At 32.8% G+C, this 22,017-nt stretch overlaps 1 protein-coding gene and 1 long non-coding RNA gene across 3 annotated transcripts in view; both read left to right on the top strand.

Moving 5' to 3' along the window:
* Positions 1-18,146, top strand: part of LOC117118142 (wiskott-Aldrich syndrome protein family member 3-like) — a 37,173-nt gene extending 19,027 nt beyond the window's left edge. The window contains exons 3-6 of one of the 2 annotated variants that reach the window (XM_033262654.1): positions 12,693-12,849; positions 15,570-15,690; positions 15,856-16,609; positions 17,139-18,146. In XM_033262654.1, coding sequence (XP_033118545.1) covers positions 12,693-12,849; positions 15,570-15,690; positions 15,856-16,609; positions 17,139-17,311 — 1,205 coding nt within the window. In that variant the 3' untranslated portion in view covers positions 17,312-18,146. Of the gene's footprint in view, positions 1-1,617; positions 1,772-12,692; positions 12,850-15,569; positions 15,691-15,855; positions 16,610-17,138 lie in introns of both variants that reach the window. The other variant, XM_033262655.1, reaches the window with a different exon arrangement.
* A 628-nt stretch (positions 18,147-18,774) lies between these two features.
* On the top strand, positions 18,775-21,533 carry LOC117118143. Its single transcript, XR_004447009.1, has 2 exons — positions 18,775-20,144; positions 20,231-21,533. It is a non-coding gene; the product is annotated as an uncharacterized LOC117118143 (long non-coding RNA).
* The last annotated feature ends 484 nt before the right edge of the window (positions 21,534-22,017 follow it).

Here is a 22,017-nt window from a genome sequence, read left to right as displayed (position 1 = left end):
TGGAGTTCGTGGGTTATCCTTGGTGTTTACATCGAATAAATCCAATCAATTCAATCCAATATTACAGCGTTATTCTATTTACAATGATATAGCCTGACACTGTGACAGATCCTGATAGTAATTTCCAATCCATTTCTAAGAATTATTTAAACGATGCTTGTGTTTAACAACTTCTGATTTCTCAATCATAAGTGATGAGGTTTGACTTAGGTAAATTACGTAACCTTTACATCAGCACATCATTTATTTTTGCTGTTTAATACTGGAGATTAGCAAAATAGAAACAGTATTCTTTGGTGTATAAAACAGCACTTCCATATTATAATTTAAAGTAGTCATTTGCAGGACTGCCAAGAGTGAGGGAAAAGGGAAAAGACTTAACTGGGCCTACTACGTTGCTCTAAGATGCAAACTGGGTCTTGTTAGCAATGCAAACTGGCCCTCCTAAAAAGCACAATGATTCTCTCTAAAGAGAACGTAAATATTGATCACACTGCAATAAAGTCATTAACCTAAAAAATAACAATTTGTCTATAACATTACTAAAGTATGCCCTATTTGAGGTCTTCTGTATGCATACATAACATAGTGCTGTTTTCTGAAGATGAGAGCGTTTAAAGCGTGGACTACAGTAGCTCAATACAGTAACTTTTCTTCTTCCCTGAGGCTCCCTTAGTGTCTGAACTGGCCGGTAAACCGGTACCAGCTACTCGCGTCTGTCCAGAACAGGGGCTGTATGGACCAGTACACGGTAACCCCCAATTCATCTCAAAATATGTACTATGTCCTTTTTAGTGGACATGAGCTAATTGTGTACACTAGGCCTGTAGTTTACAGTCCTTGTTCAAAAATACTTGTTCTACCTCCAGAACCATAGGCAAGCGTGCTGTTGCAGCGCCCCAGCCATTGACTCGCCTGTATGATTGAGGATAGCCTTCAGTTTTTTCCCAAAAATCTCTTGGTAGTCCTGTTTTTGCCTTTATATTAACTAAATTTGATTATTCATTTTATTCAGCAGCAGTACTTAGAAAGATTGTAACAAAGTTGAACCATTCCATTTGTTGAGCAGTTAGTACTTGTTTGTTTAAATTTGTAATTCTAAATACCTAGAAATATGTTAAATTGTAAACCATCAGGTATTTAAAAATACAGTGTTCAGTTAAATCAGGACAATATTAATATTAGCTTTTACTGATGCAAAATTGTTAGTCATGCATTTGAGATTTCTTCTTAATATGACTATACACAACTATTGACTTCTTATTAAATGTGTTCTAGCGATTGAACAAATATGATAATTGTTATTTTTGCAATTTTTAAGCACAACACAGAAAAGAAGTTGTTAATAGTCCTATTTCTAATAATTATATTTAAATAAAATTCTAAAAAAAAAAAATTAAAAAAATTCTTTAACTTTAAAAATATAGTTTGTATACTCTAGCCAGAATAAATTTAACAAGGAGACTTTCTGTATACTTTTCCTTGTACTGTAAAATGGAATGGTAATACTATGTTATTATTTCAATCTATATTTTTCAACTAACAAACATGCCCTTATGGTGATGGGCAGGTTTTTTAGTTCTTTTTTTTTTGTATTTCTTTTTGGCCATTTTTCAGTTTTATTACAAGATATCCATTTGCGCAAAGCTTACAAAAGTACTACGCTCATGGACCAACAGGTAGTAGCTGGCCACACTATGCCCTCAACTATGAGGGAGCTATACATGCTATGCGATAAACCACCGAAGCTGAACCTACTCACCCCTTACAGGTAATGGTTTAGTCCGAAATGGACACAGATCAAAGATTGTGTGACAATGATTAAATCTCGACCAATCAAAACACAGGGCCGGGAGCAATTAACAAAGTTTTTTTTTGTAATTTCGCACCTAACATGGTGGCTTTTATCACCTCTTCATCTTTCTCTTACAAAATGCATGTTTTTTTAAGAACAATCAATTTAATAATTACCATTATGTGCCTGCATGCTGTAGACATAACTTAGCACACTTGCCAATATTTATCTTACCATAATTTATCTTAAAATTAATGGTTACACTGACCTCTGACATTAACATTCCGCAGAGAATCATTCTTCAATGCAGCTCAGACAACTGTCAATATACATAAAAGTTTTTTTTATTATTTATTTTCGATCTGCACAAATTTCATAATTTCTGTGCATGTTTTTGTGAGAATATTCTGAACATTTCAACTATATTATTTTCTGATCTCTCTTAGAGTCATAATAATGTACACAATCTCAAATCAAACTCAATTAAATGTTTTTCTAAAACTTTCTCCACATTGTCAATTTTTCTTTGACTGAAAACTGTTGTATCCCCATATTTAGTCATGGTGTGCCTATATATGGTCATGATATATGATGTCACATGTTTTTGTCAAATAAAATTTGAGTCTGGGCAGGGCTTAGATCTAGATCTTTTCAGAATAATATACTAGATCTGCTCAGTATAATAGACTAGATCTGCTCAGAATAATAGACTAGATCTTCTCAGAATAATAGACTATCTTCTCAGAATAATTGACTAGATCTGCTCAGAATGATAGATTAGATCTTCTCAGAATAATAGACTAGGAACCACTGGGCTAGGGTACAGTATGTACCCTCATTTTAATACCAGTCGCTGTCAAGGATCATGTAGCGTAATGTCCAATGGTTCTTTTACATCCAATTACTGTAAAACCAGAAAATTTCGCACGCATTAAACTTCAGCGAATTTCGCGAATGGTCCAGATTCGCAAAATTTTTATGCCGCGAATAATTTTCAGGTCACATGTTCTATGTTTCAAAAAAGATCAGTAGAATACTATCTGATTATCGTGAATCTCGAATCAGTTTCACAAATGAGATTTTGGTCATTATAAATCACTTTAAAATTTCAACTTTTTTCAAAATAAGTATACTGATCATGGAGGTTCTGATCATCACTGCATGTGATTGCACATGTGCAACCACTGCGCAGTGTACACTAAGAAGTTAAAATAGAAACTAATTTTCATACCTTGACATGCCACGATGTTCAGTCATCATCAATCAATGCGTTTGAATCAATATTAGGCCTACAGGAATAAATATTGTTCATTGTAGGATGTTTGAATACCATACAAAATTTAGGAATATTGTATGAGTGAGTATATTGTAATGTTCAGTACAGTATGTAAACTTGTGTCTTTCTTAACTCTGCCTGGGATGGCCAGCTAAAGTCCTGGTCCCAGCAGCTGAGGTAGGCTGCAGGCTTATGGCGCCTAGCCTAGGTCTAGCTATTGTAGCCTAGACAGTGGCTGTAGGCCTATCTAACCTATGCCTAGAACTCACAATACGATATTTTCAGCTATTGTATGGTATTCCTCTCATGAATAAAATTTAGGCCTTTTGCGAATTCGCTAAAGTTTAATATCGCAAAAAACGACCGAAATTATCAATTCGCGAAAGTTTCATTTTGCGAACGTTTCTGCTTTTACAGTATTACATAAAAAGGTTTAGTCTGTGAATGTGTATTAGGATATGGCATTCTGTTGCATAGTTTACTGCCCTTGTTTTATAGCCAGCTTTACAGATTGTGACATAGGCATAAGTTGACTAATATATGTGTAATTATTTGGCACAAAAGTATGTTTGCGTCATTATTAAAATTTGACTGATGGATCAAGCAGTTGTGGTTATTTTTTTTTTACTGAATTTCTTCTAGGCTACTACAGTAATTGGAATTGATCGTAGAGGCCATTAATACAGTAGTACTGTACGCTCCATTTGAACTTCACTTTTGGTTATCAATAATGAAAATTATAGATGCCAAGAAGTGTCCCATTTTATTTTAAGAAATAACAATTAACGGAAAAAAAAATTAGCGAGAAGAAAACCATTGATACACTAAACATAATTACCAAACGAAAGCATCTTCTGTCTGTAGGATTTATTAAATATATAAGATGTGATAGAAAAGTTTTTTATCATGGAGCTTAATATTAAAGGTCCGTGCATAAAACCCCTCAAATAATAACATTGGAACAATTCGCTTCCAGTGTACTAGATAAATCTGTAGTGTAATGTATATCATCGTCCTTATTCTTTTTCACTTGGGGATTGAGAGAAACCATTAAAATTTTATAATAAAATTGATGCTGTTTTATTATAGCATTTTATAGAGCAATTTATGATGTTTGGTTGTTATAAATTGTTTCTTTTTTATGAGCAAGCATTTAGGTTTTCGTTTCATTATACTATAGATGTTCATGTTTCTGATTTTGATTTAAGTGGCAGTTTATAGCTTAGAGAACTCAGGATGTAGAAGGCTGAATTCATGGTAATTCCCAAACCCTGTCATTTATTTATTCAACACTACTTTATATGCATAGTCCAAACTATTCTGACTCAAACAGGCCCTAAAAAAAGATAAAACAATTACAAACGTGAACAACACATACAACACAGAATATATGTGTATGTGAATATATCTGGTAAACAGATATCAGTCAATTAAAACTTCTAATTGCACTTTTAAAAGTATCGAAGAATAATAATAAAGTTATCTAATTCTAATAGTTATCTTATTCCTGGCAATTTTCTTTTGATCAACCATTTTCTGTTGGTTTTTTAATGTACATCTTTTCTTTGTTATCTGCAAAAAGTATGGCTCTAGTGATAATAATGATATAATTAATTACACGGATTTTAAATGCTGATTTAAGCACATTTATACTACAAAATTCTTTAAATTGATTACCAGCCAATCTAAAAATCGTTTTATGTCACAACTGCAGTACCTGTGTTTTGCCCATATAGTATCATGTCCATATGGCCAAATCTTGGATATTTATCACAGGAAACTTATTATTAATGGACAGATCTTTGGTTTTTAAGAGGAATATAAATGCTGAAAATTTGGAGATAGTATTTTCACCTGGTGAGAGTTTTAAAAATCCTGATAATGGCATAGCTGTTATTGGCTAGCAGCAGTTTTATGTATTACGTAATTAGATTTATTGCATTTCATGTGTTACATTACAAACACATTAGATTATGAGGGAATAGCAAGTATTAGCATTTGTATGCTGTGGAGTTCTAGCTTGTGATTAAGAATAAGATTTGCAGACAAAATAAAGTCGGCTTTTTTTAGACGGTTGAGCTAGCTGTAATCGTGACATAGATAATTATAAACCGTTGCTGCAGTGCAATCTAATTCATTCGTTGGATATATATTTTAAGCCGCCTTGGATGGAGGAGGCAGTAATTTTGGTCTATCAGTTACATTTGGCTTCCCACTGTACGGAGGATAGAAACTGAATTTTTTCATTTTCGAAAATGATGCTTTCAGTTCAACTGACCTATATACAGTATTTCAAACCAGTCCCGGCTAGCCAGTCGACAATTTTATTATGCCCTGATATTTTCACAACAGTAGGCTTACATGCGAATCATGTGCGAGATGTAAAATTCAGCGCATAAAAATGTTATTAGTAATAAATGGGGAAAATATAGTCACTATAAAGCAGTCTTTTTTTAGGCTCTAAAAGCCTCCATAGTCTCCTATTTAAACTGCATTATTCACACTACACAGGTATTATTATTCTTCTATTGCCAAAACAAGATGGTCACAACAAAAAAGTGAACCTAATCACTATTTCATAAGGTTTGAAGTCCTAGACCACCCAGCTTCACAGAAAACATTTCCATTATATCATGAATAAATTAATTTTTTTTTTAGTCTACAAATTCCAATGCAGGTACTCCACCTAGATAAACATTTCCAAGATTTATTTTAAATATACTGGGGTTGTTAACTTTTATCAATTTCAGTACAAAGTTACAAAAACAAATTTTTACAAAATTTAAATAGCAGAAGATAAATTCACTTTTAGAAAAAAAAAATAAGTAAGAACTAAAAACTAAAAGAAATAAAGTTTAAAAAAAAAATTAAATTAAATTTTAAAAAATATATAAATAAATACATAATAATAATTTTTAAAAAAAGGCATTTGCATTGGTTCTACACAAAATTTCGGAGGAATTCTTACCAAGTACCACATATTCTCATGAGCAAATTCGATATAGTGCTATAAGTTTCTAATATCTGATATACAGGGTTGTAGCTAATGAAAAATAAAGGTGGGGACAGATATTTTGAGGGTGGTTGCGTGATAACATTGGTAAACTCTAATAATACAATAATACAAGTAATACAAGTGGATTTTAAGGATGGAAAAGTGGGTTAACAAGGGTGGGTGGAAGGCCATGGAATTAGCTTTAAGACTGGGTGGAAAATTTCAAGGCTGGGTGGTCCCGCCCACTATAACTACAGTACATCCATAATATTTTTAACGACACTTATTATATACGCACACAAATGTCTTTTTCATGCTGAATAAAAGGATTTATCTTTTATATCATCAATATATTTTCTGCCATCCATGTAGGCCTATTTACTAACATGATCCTGATTTTTATTAGGCCTAGTGTAATTACTCTCTTCATTGTAAGTCTATAATTATAAAAAATCATGCTATTGATTACTTCCAAGGCTATGGTACACTAAAGAGAGGTTTAATATTAAAACGTATTTTTACAGCCAAAAATTAAAATTTCTTGCATGAATGATGAGACTGGTTATGATGTTACATTGTACTGTAGCTTGAGGAACTTGATGAATCTTTGCTAGCATTCATGGTTCTGCGTTTTGCTCAGGGCACTCAGTTAAACTGATGGTGATAGCCACTTGGTGTGTGCTAAATAGCGATCTCTTGGTCCCAGGCTCAGTTCCTATCTCCGCTCTCCTTGTGTTTCAGCTTGAGGGCTAAAATACAGGCTTCAGTAGTGCACCATGTTTCAAGTGAAGCGTTTACACAGTACTCTCTTTGGAGAAGAGTAGAAGGTTTTCTCCCGGTGTCTTCTTCAGATTTTTGTGGGTTTTCTTTAGTGTTTACACTGAATAAGAATTCAATCCAATCTCAGAAGTTTTTGTGTATGCTGCCCCAGGGGGTAGTAGACACTTTGTTGTTGTCTGGCAGTTGAACTTGTAAGAGTAAATCTGGTGGCAGAATCATGGGATGGGTCAGCTAAAGATAAAAATGAAAATCAAGTTTACAAAATGTGATGCCATGTTTATGAGACCTACAGTAAAGTTATCAATTGAATTGACAACACAGAAAGCTGCTATAAGACGTCTTAGGAAGTTCACTAAAAGTCACAACAATCTGGTATATACTTGTACAGTTATTCTAATGAATTGTCAACACAAAAATCATGAAAAGTAGCCAAAAAAAATAAAAAATAAAAAAACATGTCAAGCAATAAAAATGCACTTCCGCTGGGAGTCTATTTTTTCCATCCTGTACATTTAAATGGCAAGTCATTCATTCTTAAATGAGAATGTAATAAAAAATTTAATAAAGAAATATGATTTATTTACAATACTAATGAGAGACGAGTCTTTGTACTCTGCTCATTCAATTGGTAATTTGATTACCTAGGTTATTCCTTAATTCCAATCTATGAAGTGATGTGTTAGTATACTTTATAACTGCAGTATGTTTGCTAAACCACTTCCAAGGTTAAACCCGATCAATATGTTGAAATTCACTACGTGGGCCGAGCCTGTATTCAGCCTTTCAAGTAAATCTAATGATATTAAATATCAGGTTTGCATCCCAGAAAAAAATGAAATATCATAATTATATAGTTATAGCTTATTAGCTACTGTGATAGCCCTTGAGAATATTTCCAGTAGCGTGGTTTGATCAGGTATCAGTTATGCTATCTCAGTATATTATTTACATCATTCTTTAGACTATGGCTTATAAATGTCATTTTGTCAGTTTTTATCATATAACTTTTAAAGATATAGTTCACTGTGTAGCTACTATAGTAACTTACACAGTAAAAGTATATATTTGAATTTCTCAAAGTTAATTATTCGACTCCATTAGAAAACTAAAAAGATACATGTTGTCAGTGCCTATTAATATGTGCATAATTTATACATGATTGTACAGTACTTTGCATAGATCCCTAAATAGCAGACCATTTATATGATTTTCATAATAAAAGTCTAGTGTAATTTTAATTGACACCAACTTCCAAATTTAATTAATTACTTTATAATTTAATTACAGAAAATAAACAATAATGCTTCATTCTGTATGAACAAATTATCTCTGTTGTACAGTACAACCAAACCATTAATTTTGAATACATTTTGTTAGACTGACATCAGGTTCATATTATTTTAATTATTACCGTGAGATACACTGATCTGTAATAAATTTATGGTATTACTTACGCACGTGTTGTCCTTGAATAAAATCATCATCAGTTATGCTTGTTTGCCGTTAGCCATGACTTACTGAAAAACGCCCCCTACTTCCTAATTCCATGCTTTGCGATTAGATGAATATTATTAAGTTTAAAGTGGATTCAATTTGTGCTAAAATCGATATCCATGGGGTTCTTTTGCATTCCAGGTGGTGTTTTATACTTCCTTGAAAATCTTTTTAGAGGTATTCTGTGCTTGCAATAGATTCATATTATTACGTTTGATTCAGTTTGTGCTAATATTTTGTTTACCATCGCTGTCCATGTGGTTCATTTGCATTCTAGGTGGTGTTCTACGTTTCTTTGAAATTCTTTTTAGAGGTATCTGTGCATTGAGAGTGGTTGGACTTAAACCATAGAATTTGGCTTATCCATTCAAAGGTTAAACATTTATGAAAAGGAATGGTGACCAAACGACCTTGATTTTCATATGTTGCATGCTTAGTCAATATTTTTTCATTTGACATTTGGTAGGTGCATGTAACTTTAATATAGTTAACAAGATCGTATAACCTTTGGTACACAATGTGTAAAAATATGGTTTTTTGAGGTAAAACCACTGGTTGGTTGGTTGGTAAATAACTTTAACATTATTTTTTTTTTCTTATACCTTCTTATCATTGATTTTTTTTTTAAATATTGATCTTCAAGGGAGCTTACAGTATAAGTAGATCAACATGAATTTATCTGTCAGTAGGTTGGATCTTACTTTATATTCTGCCTGCTTGATCTTATCACTGTCCCTGTAGATTTCGATCAAGATTCTGAAGAAGTTTAACTCTCGTCAAATTCGTTATAAACAAATCAAAAATCCATTAAACCAGATGTAGAGCTTTAACCACATTATCAAGTTGAATTTGCCAAAAGGTACGTGATTTATGGGCGTGATGATGTCATATCATACCCGTATATTGGCAAATGACAGGTATTTGTCACGTTAAATTTGATATATTGGATAGAGGTTCAATATCTGTCAGTGAAACGTAGTTGTGTAGCAGTTTAAAAATACGAATAAACTTTGTTTATCTTTCATAAAAAAACAAAAAAAAAAGCATCTTCAGTTGGCAAAAAATAGAACACTAAAACATTAAAATCCAAACAGATAAAATGTAAAAATTTAAATATTTGTTAAAAATATAAAAATCGAAAATCGAACAAAAAATTATTGTAAACAATATCAAAGCACAGAAAAATCCCCAAAATACCTGCTTTCACAAATCAATATAAACAAGTAGTACCATTATCATATCATTATGATCATTATCATTTAGTTTTCATTAATGTACTTTTTCACAGTATAAAGCAGTCATATTAACATCCAAGCATTAAAATGACTTGCATCATCACAAATAAAATACCAAGTGATTTCATGAAACATAATTTTGATCAACAATAATGATAAAATAATCATAAATACAATCCAAACATTAATATATTTATCATATTATTAGTTCCGCTCTGATTTGTTTTCCTTTCACACAGCACAATCTCAACATTCCAATCTACAATAACATTGACAATCACATAGCTCCTACACCAACTACCAGAGTGCTCAGGATTGAGCTTGTGCAGTTTATTGGAAGAAGAGGAGTTTAATATTTAAATATCTGAAAAGGCCTAGATTTTTAATAATATTAGAATTATAATGCTTTCCAACAGACATTTAAAAATATAAAAACCATGGTCATGTCATAGTTCATATTACAGAAAGAAATACTGTTGTAAAATCTACAGATACAGTAAATATAATGAATAATATAAATTAAACAATTTATTTTCAAAAGTAACATGGTGATATTTCCCATTGATACACCGCACATTTTGGTCAAGCGGGAACATTTTCCATTCCAACATTGTGGAGTCTTGTAATTGTAAAAAAAAAAATCTTAAGAAAATTGTTTTTATGTTGTTATTTTTGACTGATGATGTTTAAATCCTACCCAGAGGTCAATGGCAAAGTTGCACAAGCTAGACGTCTTGGAGACGTCAATTAGCTGGTCTCCGCTGACAAAATATTTTCAATAAATGCTCTCTGTAGACACATCAATTTATGCTGTGTTTTGAGTAAAAAATTTTAGGAATAATAATGGTCATTTTTCATGTCTACTAAAGCAAAAATAATTATGAAGGAATATCGTATCATGTATTTTATGGTGAAATGTTCAAAGTTCACCTCTGTAGTTTCACATTGTAATACTGTAGCTCAAAACGACAAGAATCATATATTCTGAAAATTTAGTGTACAATATTTTTACTCATTTTATGATAATTTGATGGTTTATGTAATAATTTGATTGTTTATGTTAATTCTGATAAAAATCTTTTATGATCGATAACTGCTTATTCAACATGAATTTAGAATTAGGACAAATAAATAAGTTGGTATTGTAGCTTAGTGCTTTAGATATGCTTGTCTTTTAATTCCAGAGTCCTTGGTTTTACCCTTTCAAAGTCAGGTGACAAGTAAATGTGATGTACCCATATTTGGGTGTAATACGACATCATCATGCCTGTTTATGGCCACATCACAAAAAGTTGTCACATAAAGTTGTTAGTGTGGGCAGACCTTTCACAGCTTTACAAAAGTGAGATTCAAATCTTGAAAGCATTGGATGAACTTTGACCAAGACGTAGTGCTCTTTTTGAATTGGATGCAATAATGTATTGTACACCAGCTGTTTCAAGAAAGACCCCTACTTAAACATCAACATTAGGAAAAAAAATGTTTAGACTGGACTGTAATCTAGCCCTCAATGCTAATCCTACTTCTGAATCAAAGATCTTATAATTACAAGATAGCGCTCTCAGTGATTTTACGCCAACAAATAGAAGTAGCGGTGTTCAGTAAAATGAAGCTTAAAAAATAATTACTTTTGAGAGAGGGTGCCCTAGTTTACCCTGGTTATAGAATTCGCATACAGATGCGCTATCTTTTTAGTTAAAGACTTTTGTGTAAGGGCACCCTACACTGCGTTATTGCAGAATTTGCACGCAGAAATGCTATCTTGTTATTATAAGATCTTTGTTCTGAATCTGAGCACGGTTGGCTCATTTTGTGAATAGGATAGTCCGGCATGATAATTGACCATTTGCCAGGACACCCTTCAATAATATGAAACAGCCCGCTGCCAGGCTATAATCAATTAGTAGTAAGTCCATAAGAGTAAGAGATTTTAATATATTGCATATACTAATAATATTTATAGTTCTGATAGGATAAATTTTACTACTACAAGTCTTCCTCTAATTAAAGACCCCTCCAATTAAAGACCACCTCCAGTTAAAACCACTTTTCTGTGGTCCCATATTAACAAATATTTTTTATCTTTATTACTCCAATTAAAGACAAAAGCTGCTAAAGACCATTGAAACCCCGGTCTGAAAATTGGTCTTTAATTAGACGGAGACATGTATTTAAGAATATAATGCTGCAGTGTATCTAGCTTTATATAGATTTCTTCATTAGAAAACTTCATTTTGAAGGGTTCTGCTCCAGTAATATTTGATACATGATCGAATGCATACATAATTAATATCAAGTAATATCAACTTTGTTTGAATCGCTTGAATCCTGTAGCTGACTTGTAGTAGTTGTTTTAGAATAATTTTTTTTTTTGCATCTTGCATTTTCCCAACCTTAATTACATACCAAAACACCTACAGTACTGTACCATAATTATTACACCCAACTCCACTTCCTAAGCATCCTAATGAGATTGAGCATGCCATACTGTCAAATAATATGCAACAAATGTGTCTGTTTAATGCCCATATAAGGGCATTGGTGACGTCATATTACACCCACATATAGGCATATCATATTTATTTGTCACATAAATCTGGTAGTGTCGACAGAATACCATTATTATTTTTAGGTTCTGTCCATCCAGTTATGTGTAATAATACTATGAATTTGCTCATTTATCTGTGATATGGCATCATCATGTCTATCACATAATGGTGTGATGTGATATCACCATTTTATATGTTCAAATTACACACAGTTTAATAGTGTTGATGAAGTTTTATCCATAATTTGCAAGATGTATTTATAATATTCATTTGTTTATTATCGATTTGACATAAAGCATGGAACAAATGTACAATTGATGCTTGTTGTTATTCTAGAACAACATATTTCAGATCTGCAAAATTGAGACAATACAATAGTACTTAAAACTACAGAGAATGATTCATTATAGTTTATTTTTTGCATACACTTTCTTTTGCATACTGTATAGTACAGCAAATAGATCTACGGTTTTGATTGAACAGAGATTTTATAATCATTTTTGTTACACAATCTTTGATGTTAATTATATATGTGTTGTCTTTGCTGTCTTGGTGTTTGTCTGTGTAGTGTCTTTGCAAGATATCTTGGCACATACTCCGTTCCAGAGTAAAGTGATCATGGATCAGGAGATGTTGAGTAAAGAGAAGCGGCCTACAGCTGTTCATTATACATACGCCAATAAGTGCGAGGAGCCGCCACGGCTTAGCATTCTCACCCCGTACAGGTAATGTATGGTTAAATCATATTGTTCTCTTGTTAAACCTATCGCCACTCAATTGGTAAAATCTTCAGAACAGGTAAAAATGTTTTTCGCCCATTTCTTTATTAATTGTTTTTACTATTAATATTTTACTATTTTTTACATGTGTTTTTTTGTTATTATATATTGTATTGTATTGTGTTGTATTTTATTTTTCAATAATTAATAATTATACATACATATTTCTTTCCAAATCCACTTAAAAGAAAAAGATAAGTGTGAAAATAATTATCAGTGTGAAAATAACTATCAGAACTAAATAATAATAATAATAATAATAATATTAATAATGTTAATAAATGATAAGTTTGAATATTAATTTAGCAGTCTTGTTGGGATTTAGTCATTTTGGACATGTATTTTATAAGCAATGATAAACAATTTATTTCCAGTAGGGTCCCTACTCTTCAAAAGGGTGCATCAGCGTTGTTTAAAATGAAAAATGGACCATTTCTACACGAGACCAGCGACTTAAACTAAAGGTGGTAGACTATAGTAAAATGTTGCAGCATGGTAGAAAATTAGAAAATGCAGGTTATAAATAAGTTAACATGAAAACACACCTAAACCATAAACTAACCGAAAGAAGGAAAAGCACTCCATTCAACAATATCTTAAGACCCCTCAAAATTGTTGGAACCTTGGTTCTAGGTCTTGTATTTTTTTTAAATGACATTAAAATGTTTTGCCAAAAGTATACCTCACAGAACACATTAATTTATTGAAAGAAATCTGTTATATGAGCCACCATGAGCCAGTCGATTCTACCAATGTATTTTAATACCTTTACCGTACTGTAGTATCTTGGGTATAAGCCCACCCCCTAACTTACCATTTTTACATATAAGCCTTTTCTCGGGCTAAAGCCCAGGGTATGATTAATTTCTACAAATACTCTAAACAAAACAAAAAATCAAATTCTGGCTTTGGAATTAGATATGCAGTTCTGAAGAATTGCCTTTTGATCGATGAGGTTTTTCCCCAGGTGCAGTATAAACCTCCTCCCCCCAAAAAACCAAAAAACTGTGAACTTTTGTTTTAAGGGGGTGGGGTATGCTATGAATTACGGGAATTATATTTTTTCTACTCGTATTTTTTATCCAAAACCTTTTTTATTAGTCTATAGAACCGTTGCTCAAATCTACCAACTTTACAGATCAGCATATACATCTTCATATACTAATAGATGGTGCAAGCATGCTTGTTTCACTGTCAATATATATATAAATTGTGAAGTTATATTAAAATTACTAGTCTCCAAAACACACGCCCTCAGGGGAGTCATTCACTGTAAATGTACATAGTCGATAGGGAGCACTTCATCTTAACACAATCAATGTTTCATCGATAAGTACGGCGTTGCTGTATACATCTGTTATATTCTTCAAAACAAAGGAACACTTTAAACCCAAGATGAAGGCCAGGAGAAATGCAGAGGAAGTGTATACAATTGAGCAACCTTCAGACTAATTTCTAAGAACAATTTTAGAAATATTTTTACTACTGATATGTACTGTACTATATTTTGTGATCCAGTTAGAATAAACTTTTAAAGAAAATATAATTAACGCCCTCAATCTTTGAATCAGTGAATTTCTTAGGTGCATTATACCTTTTTCTTAATGTGCCAATTAAAAAAAAGTCTTAATAATTGAGGATAAAGATCAAGTATTGTAATAATAATTGGTGTCCATTAAATGACAGGGTAAATTTTTAATTGATAATAACTTGCTCAAATATGCAGTCAGCTAGTTCAAATATGAAATTACATTTTTCAACTGTTTTACAGTTTAGCTTGACGGACATCTATAATTAACTTTGCTAATATCCTTGGTTTATGGTAAACACTACCAGTGTACAGATTTTTTCGGACATACCTAGTGATTTTAGGGACAGTTAAAATTACAAGAATTAACTTAGATTTGGTTCGGTTTACTAATGAATGTCTAGATATTCTAAGCTAATTCTTGATAAAACAGTGCAAAAACTTTAAAAAAATATATACCACCAATTATCCTATGATGCAAAATATTGTTTCTAAAATATCTCATCTCTTGACAAAAGAAAAACAACATACAATGTAAATCAAATTTAAAAAATATTATTCATCAAAATCTTGCAATCTGAAACGATCGGGTAAAAGTTTATTGACTCCTACTGTTGATATTAAACAAGCATTTTGTAGAGTAAGGATCGTAATTACTTTGAAAATTGAGATGCTGAATAATCAGAGGTAATTTCAAGATGATTTACCGGTATTGCTTCTATTGATCTCATTAACTCCATTGCATATACATTCAAGGCTGGACTCCAGGGGGCACTTTTGTATGGCTGTTACTGCTCTAAAAGTGGGGCACATATCTGATGATCTATCAGTTTTCAGTAATTATTCTTTTTCCATTGTTATTGGGTTTTTTCAAAGCAATTTTTCTGTCATAATGTTAACTGAAATAATAAATAAAATATATCTTATACGCACACCATATTTCCACCTGTCTCTTATACACATCTAGATGTGTATAAGAGACAGTATTATTATTGTGTAAGTATAAGCTTATGTATTTGTAGGTAAAACAGCATAACTAAAGCTTGAGTTGATGTCACAAATATTTAGGCAATTACGATTATTTGTCACATGTTCGTAGATAGATTTGCTAATAATAATATTTATTTGTCTCTCACAGGGAAGATGGCAGAGAAGGCTTAGAATTTTACACCAAACCAAGGTATTTCTTTGAATTATGGTGCGAAGAACAGAAAAAGAATATTTCATTACTGAAACAGGAACGTAGACACCGAAGAAAAGTTAGTAATTGCATTGCTATGATACATCACACTAATACACAAAAAATACAATTTTTAAAATTTAAACTTTAGATAAAATGACCTATTAAATTCATAAGGATTTGTTGCATATGAACACGAAATAAAAAGACAACAATTTTTTTATTTCTTACTTTAAATTTTTAGCAACGGCACCCAAGAGAGAAAGGAATAATATCTAATCAACCAAGGGCAGCAAGAACAAGAAAGGAACACTGGGAAGCAATGAAGCATGGAGCGGATTTACGGCAACATCAAACACGACAGAGTGATCACCATAACATGGCACCAGAGGAAGAATTCCACGAGGACACCCCAGTACCAAACCAAACTCAAATACGTGATGATAGACAGGCTTACTCTGGCAGCCCATATCAAGATGCAGGTGGACTTGGTAGGCAGGAAGCTCGACGATCTGCGCCAAACAGACCGATGGCTGCCCCACCACCACCACCACCGCAGACAATGAGTAATGGAGGACCACCGATGAACACCGGATACCAGAACGAGTACAATCTACAGCAGCATGTACCATCACCACCAGAGTATCCAGATGCGCCTCCTTACCAACCGCAAATGATCTCAGACCAAGGCTGCAGACTAGATTTAGGACATAATGATCAACAGGAAGAATGCCACCAGATTCCTGATGCTCCGCCACTCCCCGCGGCTGGCTATTCGTATCCAGAACCAACACCTATGCACAATCTTGGTCAGTCGTCATATATTCCAGCACCACCCCCACCACCAAATATTGGTTTTGTCCCTCCGCCACCTCCAGTACCACTTGGACCAGCAGCTCAAACAGGGATTTCCTCACCAGCCAAAGTGCCAGCACCGCCTGTTAAAGAGGAACCAGAAGACAATCCTAGAAGTGATCTACTGAGTGCTATCAGAACAGGTGCTGTATATCTCTGCACATCATTTTTTCTTTATCTTATTCATAATTTACTATTATTACAAGGTGCTATGTAAATGCAGTACATTATTATTATTTTTTGAACAACATTATTTCTTATTTTTCATCAAATACTCAATTCTGGTTTAAGTATTACTACAGTACTATTAAATTATATATAATATATTTAAGGTAAGCAGTAGAATTGGATAACCCCCTGATTCAAGGGGGCCCTGCTAGTCCAGGCATTCTAAATTTTTCACAGAAAAAGAAAAGAATTTGAGAAAAATTTTAAGTCTAACAGTGCCATTTTCTGCCATCTGGGTGCCATAATCATATTTTTTTTTACCCGAGCCCCAACCGTATAGACCCTCCATTTGTTAAAGTCACTCTCTGGACCCCCTCTATTTCAAATTCCTGGATCCGCCATTGAACTCTTAACAGTTATCATGGCTAATAAAGTTATAATTATATCACTTCTACCTATAGTAAATATTGAATCAAAATTGACACATTTTAATTTTATTTGTAGGTATCAAACTACGCGAAGTAGACCGTACCCAGGCCAAGAAACAGAACTCAGACAGCACACCAAATTCTGTAGCAGCCATTCTAGCTCGTCGTCTAGCAGTGGAGCTAAGCGATTCAGAAGATGACAGTAATACAAGCTCGGATTGGGAGGAAGATGATACTAGTTGGGACTAACAGCCTGTTCACACTGATACTAGAGAATATGATGGTATGGATTGGAATAAGATCCCATCTCTTGGAATTGAATAATAATGGCAGATAGGGCAAAGGGGAAGATGATAGGTCTTTAGGACTAACAGCCTGTTCACACTGATACTAGAAAAATTGATAGTATGGATTGGCTTAAAGCCTAATCTCTGATAAAAATAAGCTAAGGCCCTGTTCACACGTAAATACTGTAAGTAGTGTTCTGCACACCATATTTCCACTCCTCATATTCAGTACATTTCAAAAATTGTCTTCTTAGCGATCTTTAGATTTTTATAACAATTTGTAGAAATAAAAAAAAAATAATCATGGAAGATTAAATTAAAAAATATATTTTCGCCCTAAATAACAAAACATTTTTGATCTTTTCCACACTCAGAATCTGTATTCCATCCAACTAATTCGGTTAGAGTATTATATAGATAATTTATATATCTGAATAGCCTCACTGTACTGAATGTACCTTGTGTTTTGTAATGGTGGTAATATACAACAAGTGGTTTCTTCAATTTGTAAAAATTAAATTGTTTAAACTGGTGGCAGCATTTATATCTAATTATTGTTAATAGCTGTGTAGTAAGTAATTAAAAAAGAGACAGTTCCACGTATTCACTCGATATAAAGTGACTTGCTTGGCCACAGGAAACTTTTCATATTTTGTTCAGCGAACTTTATTTATGAAAGACCTTTAATAGAGAGTAAGGCAGGAAAAAAATATGATTATGAAGTTTTATTTCCTATTTTTACTAAAATAGCAAAAGCAACTAGACAGGAAAAAAATGAAAATAAAGTTCATTGATGAATTTTATGAAGTAAAAAATAATCGGGGACCTTTAAAGCGGGGATTTCACTGTGCCCAGCAGTTGCAAAATACGTGTGCAAGGGATTTTTTTAATGACAATCCGTTGGGACTGGCACGAGCAATCAGCAGACGGTGTTGCGTTGCGTAGCACTCGCAAGGGGTGGAGTTGGATTCGTCAGCCGACGGTCACATGACAGTTATACAACGCAGCAAGTGTCCCGGCTTTAAAGTCGTGTTCATGATTCAATTGCATTTTTGTTAAAGGATGCAATGTGGTGATGTAACAGTTCAGTTGAAAAACAAAGGTCTATATTATATACTTCATACATAGATTCTAGGCATCTGATTGGTTAAGCTGGGCAACAGATAGTGCTATTCCCCTCAAAAAGTACTATTCCCCTCAAAATTAGTACTTTTTTTAAACTGTCGCGATGTGCAAATTCTATAGGCCCAATATATTGCACCGCTGACAGTAAAGGGACTGCGACCTCTATGACGAGATTATCCCCTGAGCGCGTCACGGAAATATGGAGGCTGCTCTTTTCGAGATGAATTAAATATTAAATATAATATTAAATATGTCTTATCAATATTCGACAAATATATTGCAAGACGATGGGTGCTTAAATATGTCTTATCAATATTCGACAAATATATTGCAAGACGATGGGTGCTGTTGAAATTGAGGAAATAAGCAAAGAAGAGATAGACACTCTTTGATCGCCTAGGCCTAGCTAGTCGAGTAGGCCTAATAGTAGTAGAGTAGTAGGCCTAGTAGTAGGCCTCTAATGTAATAGGCTATAGGAAGTAAGTACTTTCTTAGGCCTCGTTGAATCTATGTATGAGGTATATAAAACAAATATTGACTGCTCTATATTCGGGGAACAGTGAAATCCATTGCCCCTCGGAGATGCGGAGACCGTAGCCTATCTACAGTCTCCACATACTTCAGGGCAATAGATTTCACCATTCCCCTCATGAACAGTCAATATTTGTATAATATACAATTTTTTTAACTGTTGGGATGCGTAATCAGGCCAAACTATTTTATTTTTGCGGAAGAAAGTATAATATACGGCTCGTCCAATCACAGGGATGAAGAGCTAAAGAGTGTTTACTCTTTCAGCAAACAACATAGGATGAATTCAGCTTGATGAACACATGGTAATAAATATCAAGTAAAATATTTTCTTCTTGTGAATACTTTTGTTTAATACCAAACAATACAGACTAAACATAATTTCCTTGTATATAGTTGAATTTGTCATTTGTAGGTGCTGTTCATGTTTCTTATACTCTGTAACTCACTAAAATAACAGGTAAACTAACAATACATATTTTGTGTTTTCACCTTGGAACACTATAGCAAAGATCTTCAGAAGATAAGTTATTTTGTTAATAGGTGGATGTATTTTTCTTTAATTATAATCATTAACAGTTTTGATTTTGAAATAGTTGATATAATTTACTTATTAATAAATTAACCCTATCTAGTAGAACCTTAGAGCAAAGTATATATTTTTAAGTTTAAATAATAATTTACTATTTTTGTTAATAAATATAATTTGTCTTGAAGTAAATTGTAATTGTTCCATATATAGTTTTTAAATTTTCCATATAATGAGGGCAGTATAACAATATTAAATTTGTATTCATAATTTATTAGGATGATTTTCTATCATGAATTTCTTTATGCTAAAAATCCTATTAAAATTATCGGTGGAATCGTAGATAATAAAAATTTACATCATATACAGTAGAGTTTCTTTTGTTGTTGATGATTTATATTAACTAGTGTGAAACCTCTTTAAAAATTCATAGAGGTTTCAAAATGTATGAACATTTTTATAAAGGTTTTGAGAAGATTTTGGATTTATTTTGCTCATTCATTTCCCAGTCATATATTTCTAATGTTGTACAATAGTGTAATATAGATATTTTGGCTTGTGTCATAGAAAAAAGTTATTGTACAGGCCATTTTTTTTCAAGGACCAATATGTGTTTGTATGGGAAAATGTTTTGAGGTACCTGTACAGTGTTGGGTTTGGTTTATTTGATTACAAGGTTGAACTTAAATCGAAAAGGAACTTATGTACATTTGTCTCTTGCAACACTGGAGTAAAAATCTTCTATTGAGTCTATACTTAATCCCACTGTGTGGCTAGCCAACTCCCAAGTGCAAAACTAGTAGTATGCCTACAGCTCTGTATGATTTTTTTGTGCCTATTTACCCTGGTAATGTTGAAATCCTTCAGAGGTTTCATCGATATATCCTCAATAGAAATACTAATAATGCAATATTGACATAGAGGTACAGCAATCATAATGCAGTTGTGATATTCATGCAGATATTAAAATTGATTTTGGGGTTTAATGATAACTAAAACTTTATTGTAGCCCAAGTTGTTTATAGTGTAATAAACATTAACAATAAAAGAGAAGTTTTTTTGTTGTATTAAAAAAAAAAAAAAATTAACTGAAAACATATACTGTATTAACTGAGGACAAATGTCTGGACAAGGTTGGCACTGATACTAGATAGCAGACTTTTCGTAAATAACATCCCAGCAGAGGTGGTGGGGACAAGGGGGCACCGGACTCTTGAGGGGGAGACACTGGGCCCCTTCTGGGGATCCCAGGATCCCCTGTCAGAGAAGAATCCAATTATTTTTTCGCGGAAACTGCTTTAAAAGAGAATGCTATTTGTGGGCATCTAGAGGTGATTTGGGGCTGAGTGAGTGTGGACCCCCTTTTAGAGATCTTAAAACTCTCGTTTGGGGGACTTAAACCTCTTGTTAGGGAATTTCTTGTTTGCTCATAGGTTGTATAGGTTAACGGTCTGTGTAATCAGAGATCCGTTGTCAGGATAATTTTAAGCAGGCATGGCAATTGAGAGACCTCAGAATAATATTTAGAACTTGTGATTTTTGCATTTTAACACCAGTTAAGCCAATACAGATTCAGATAAGTTTTTTCCCCTTTTGAATTTTTTGACATCGTTAGTTTGCTTTCCTCATCTGTCTTTTAAAAACCTGTGTCATTAATAAAGATGCGTAAAATTTGTAGGAAAAGACTAATTAAAAACAATAAAGTTGTATACTAATTCAAGTTCAATTTATATTATACAGTAATACTATTTTTTTTATAGAATCTGCAATGATTACATAAAAGTAATAATGAAAGTACTGTAGTTATTGGAAGGTTTAATGGAAGTTTAATGTAGATGACTTAAGATATATAATATATATAGATTGCCCAATTACATTGTATTTGTGTCCTTTTCTATAAGACAAAAATAAATAAAACATATAAAACATTATGATGTAATGCGGTGAACATTTCATATATATTAATAGCATTTCTGGTACAATAAAATTTAACAATCTATTACAGTATTTGTTTTGTATTTTGTTGTCTGAATTAATCTTGTATTCTTCTTCATCAATAATATTCAATACAGGTCTCCCTCTAATTATTAAAGACCACCTCCAATTGAAGATCAATTTCCTGTGGCCCCAAGTGAATTTTTATCCTTATAAAAATAAAGATAATTTTTCTAATTGAAGACCAAAGCTGACCATGAAAACCCTGGTCACTTTAGTGGTCTTTAATTGGAGGGAGACCTGTATATTTTACAGTACAGTACCTGTATATTTGTTTTACAGTACTGTTAGGTTCAGTTTTGGGGAGGATAAAGCAACTTCATGTGGCCCTGCCTGCAAATAACCTTAATACCTGTGTGAAACTAATGCTTCATACATGCATTTGTAAATCGATGATTTTCAATGCATACGCGAGAAGGAGGTTAAATTTTAAGTAATTTAAAATTAGAACCAATTTAACAGAGGTTTTTATTCTAATGAATCAGCAA

The sequence above is a fragment of the Anneissia japonica genome, unplaced genomic scaffold, assembly GCF_011630105.1.
Source record: "Anneissia japonica isolate Jap-2015-1 unplaced genomic scaffold, ASM1163010v1 scaffold11779_len1430905_cov172, whole genome shotgun sequence".
NCBI lineage: Eukaryota > Metazoa > Echinodermata > Crinoidea > Comatulida > Comatulidae > Anneissia > Anneissia japonica.
Note: the sequence above shows the minus strand (reverse complement) of the source record. Positions and strands in the feature narration are given on the sequence as shown.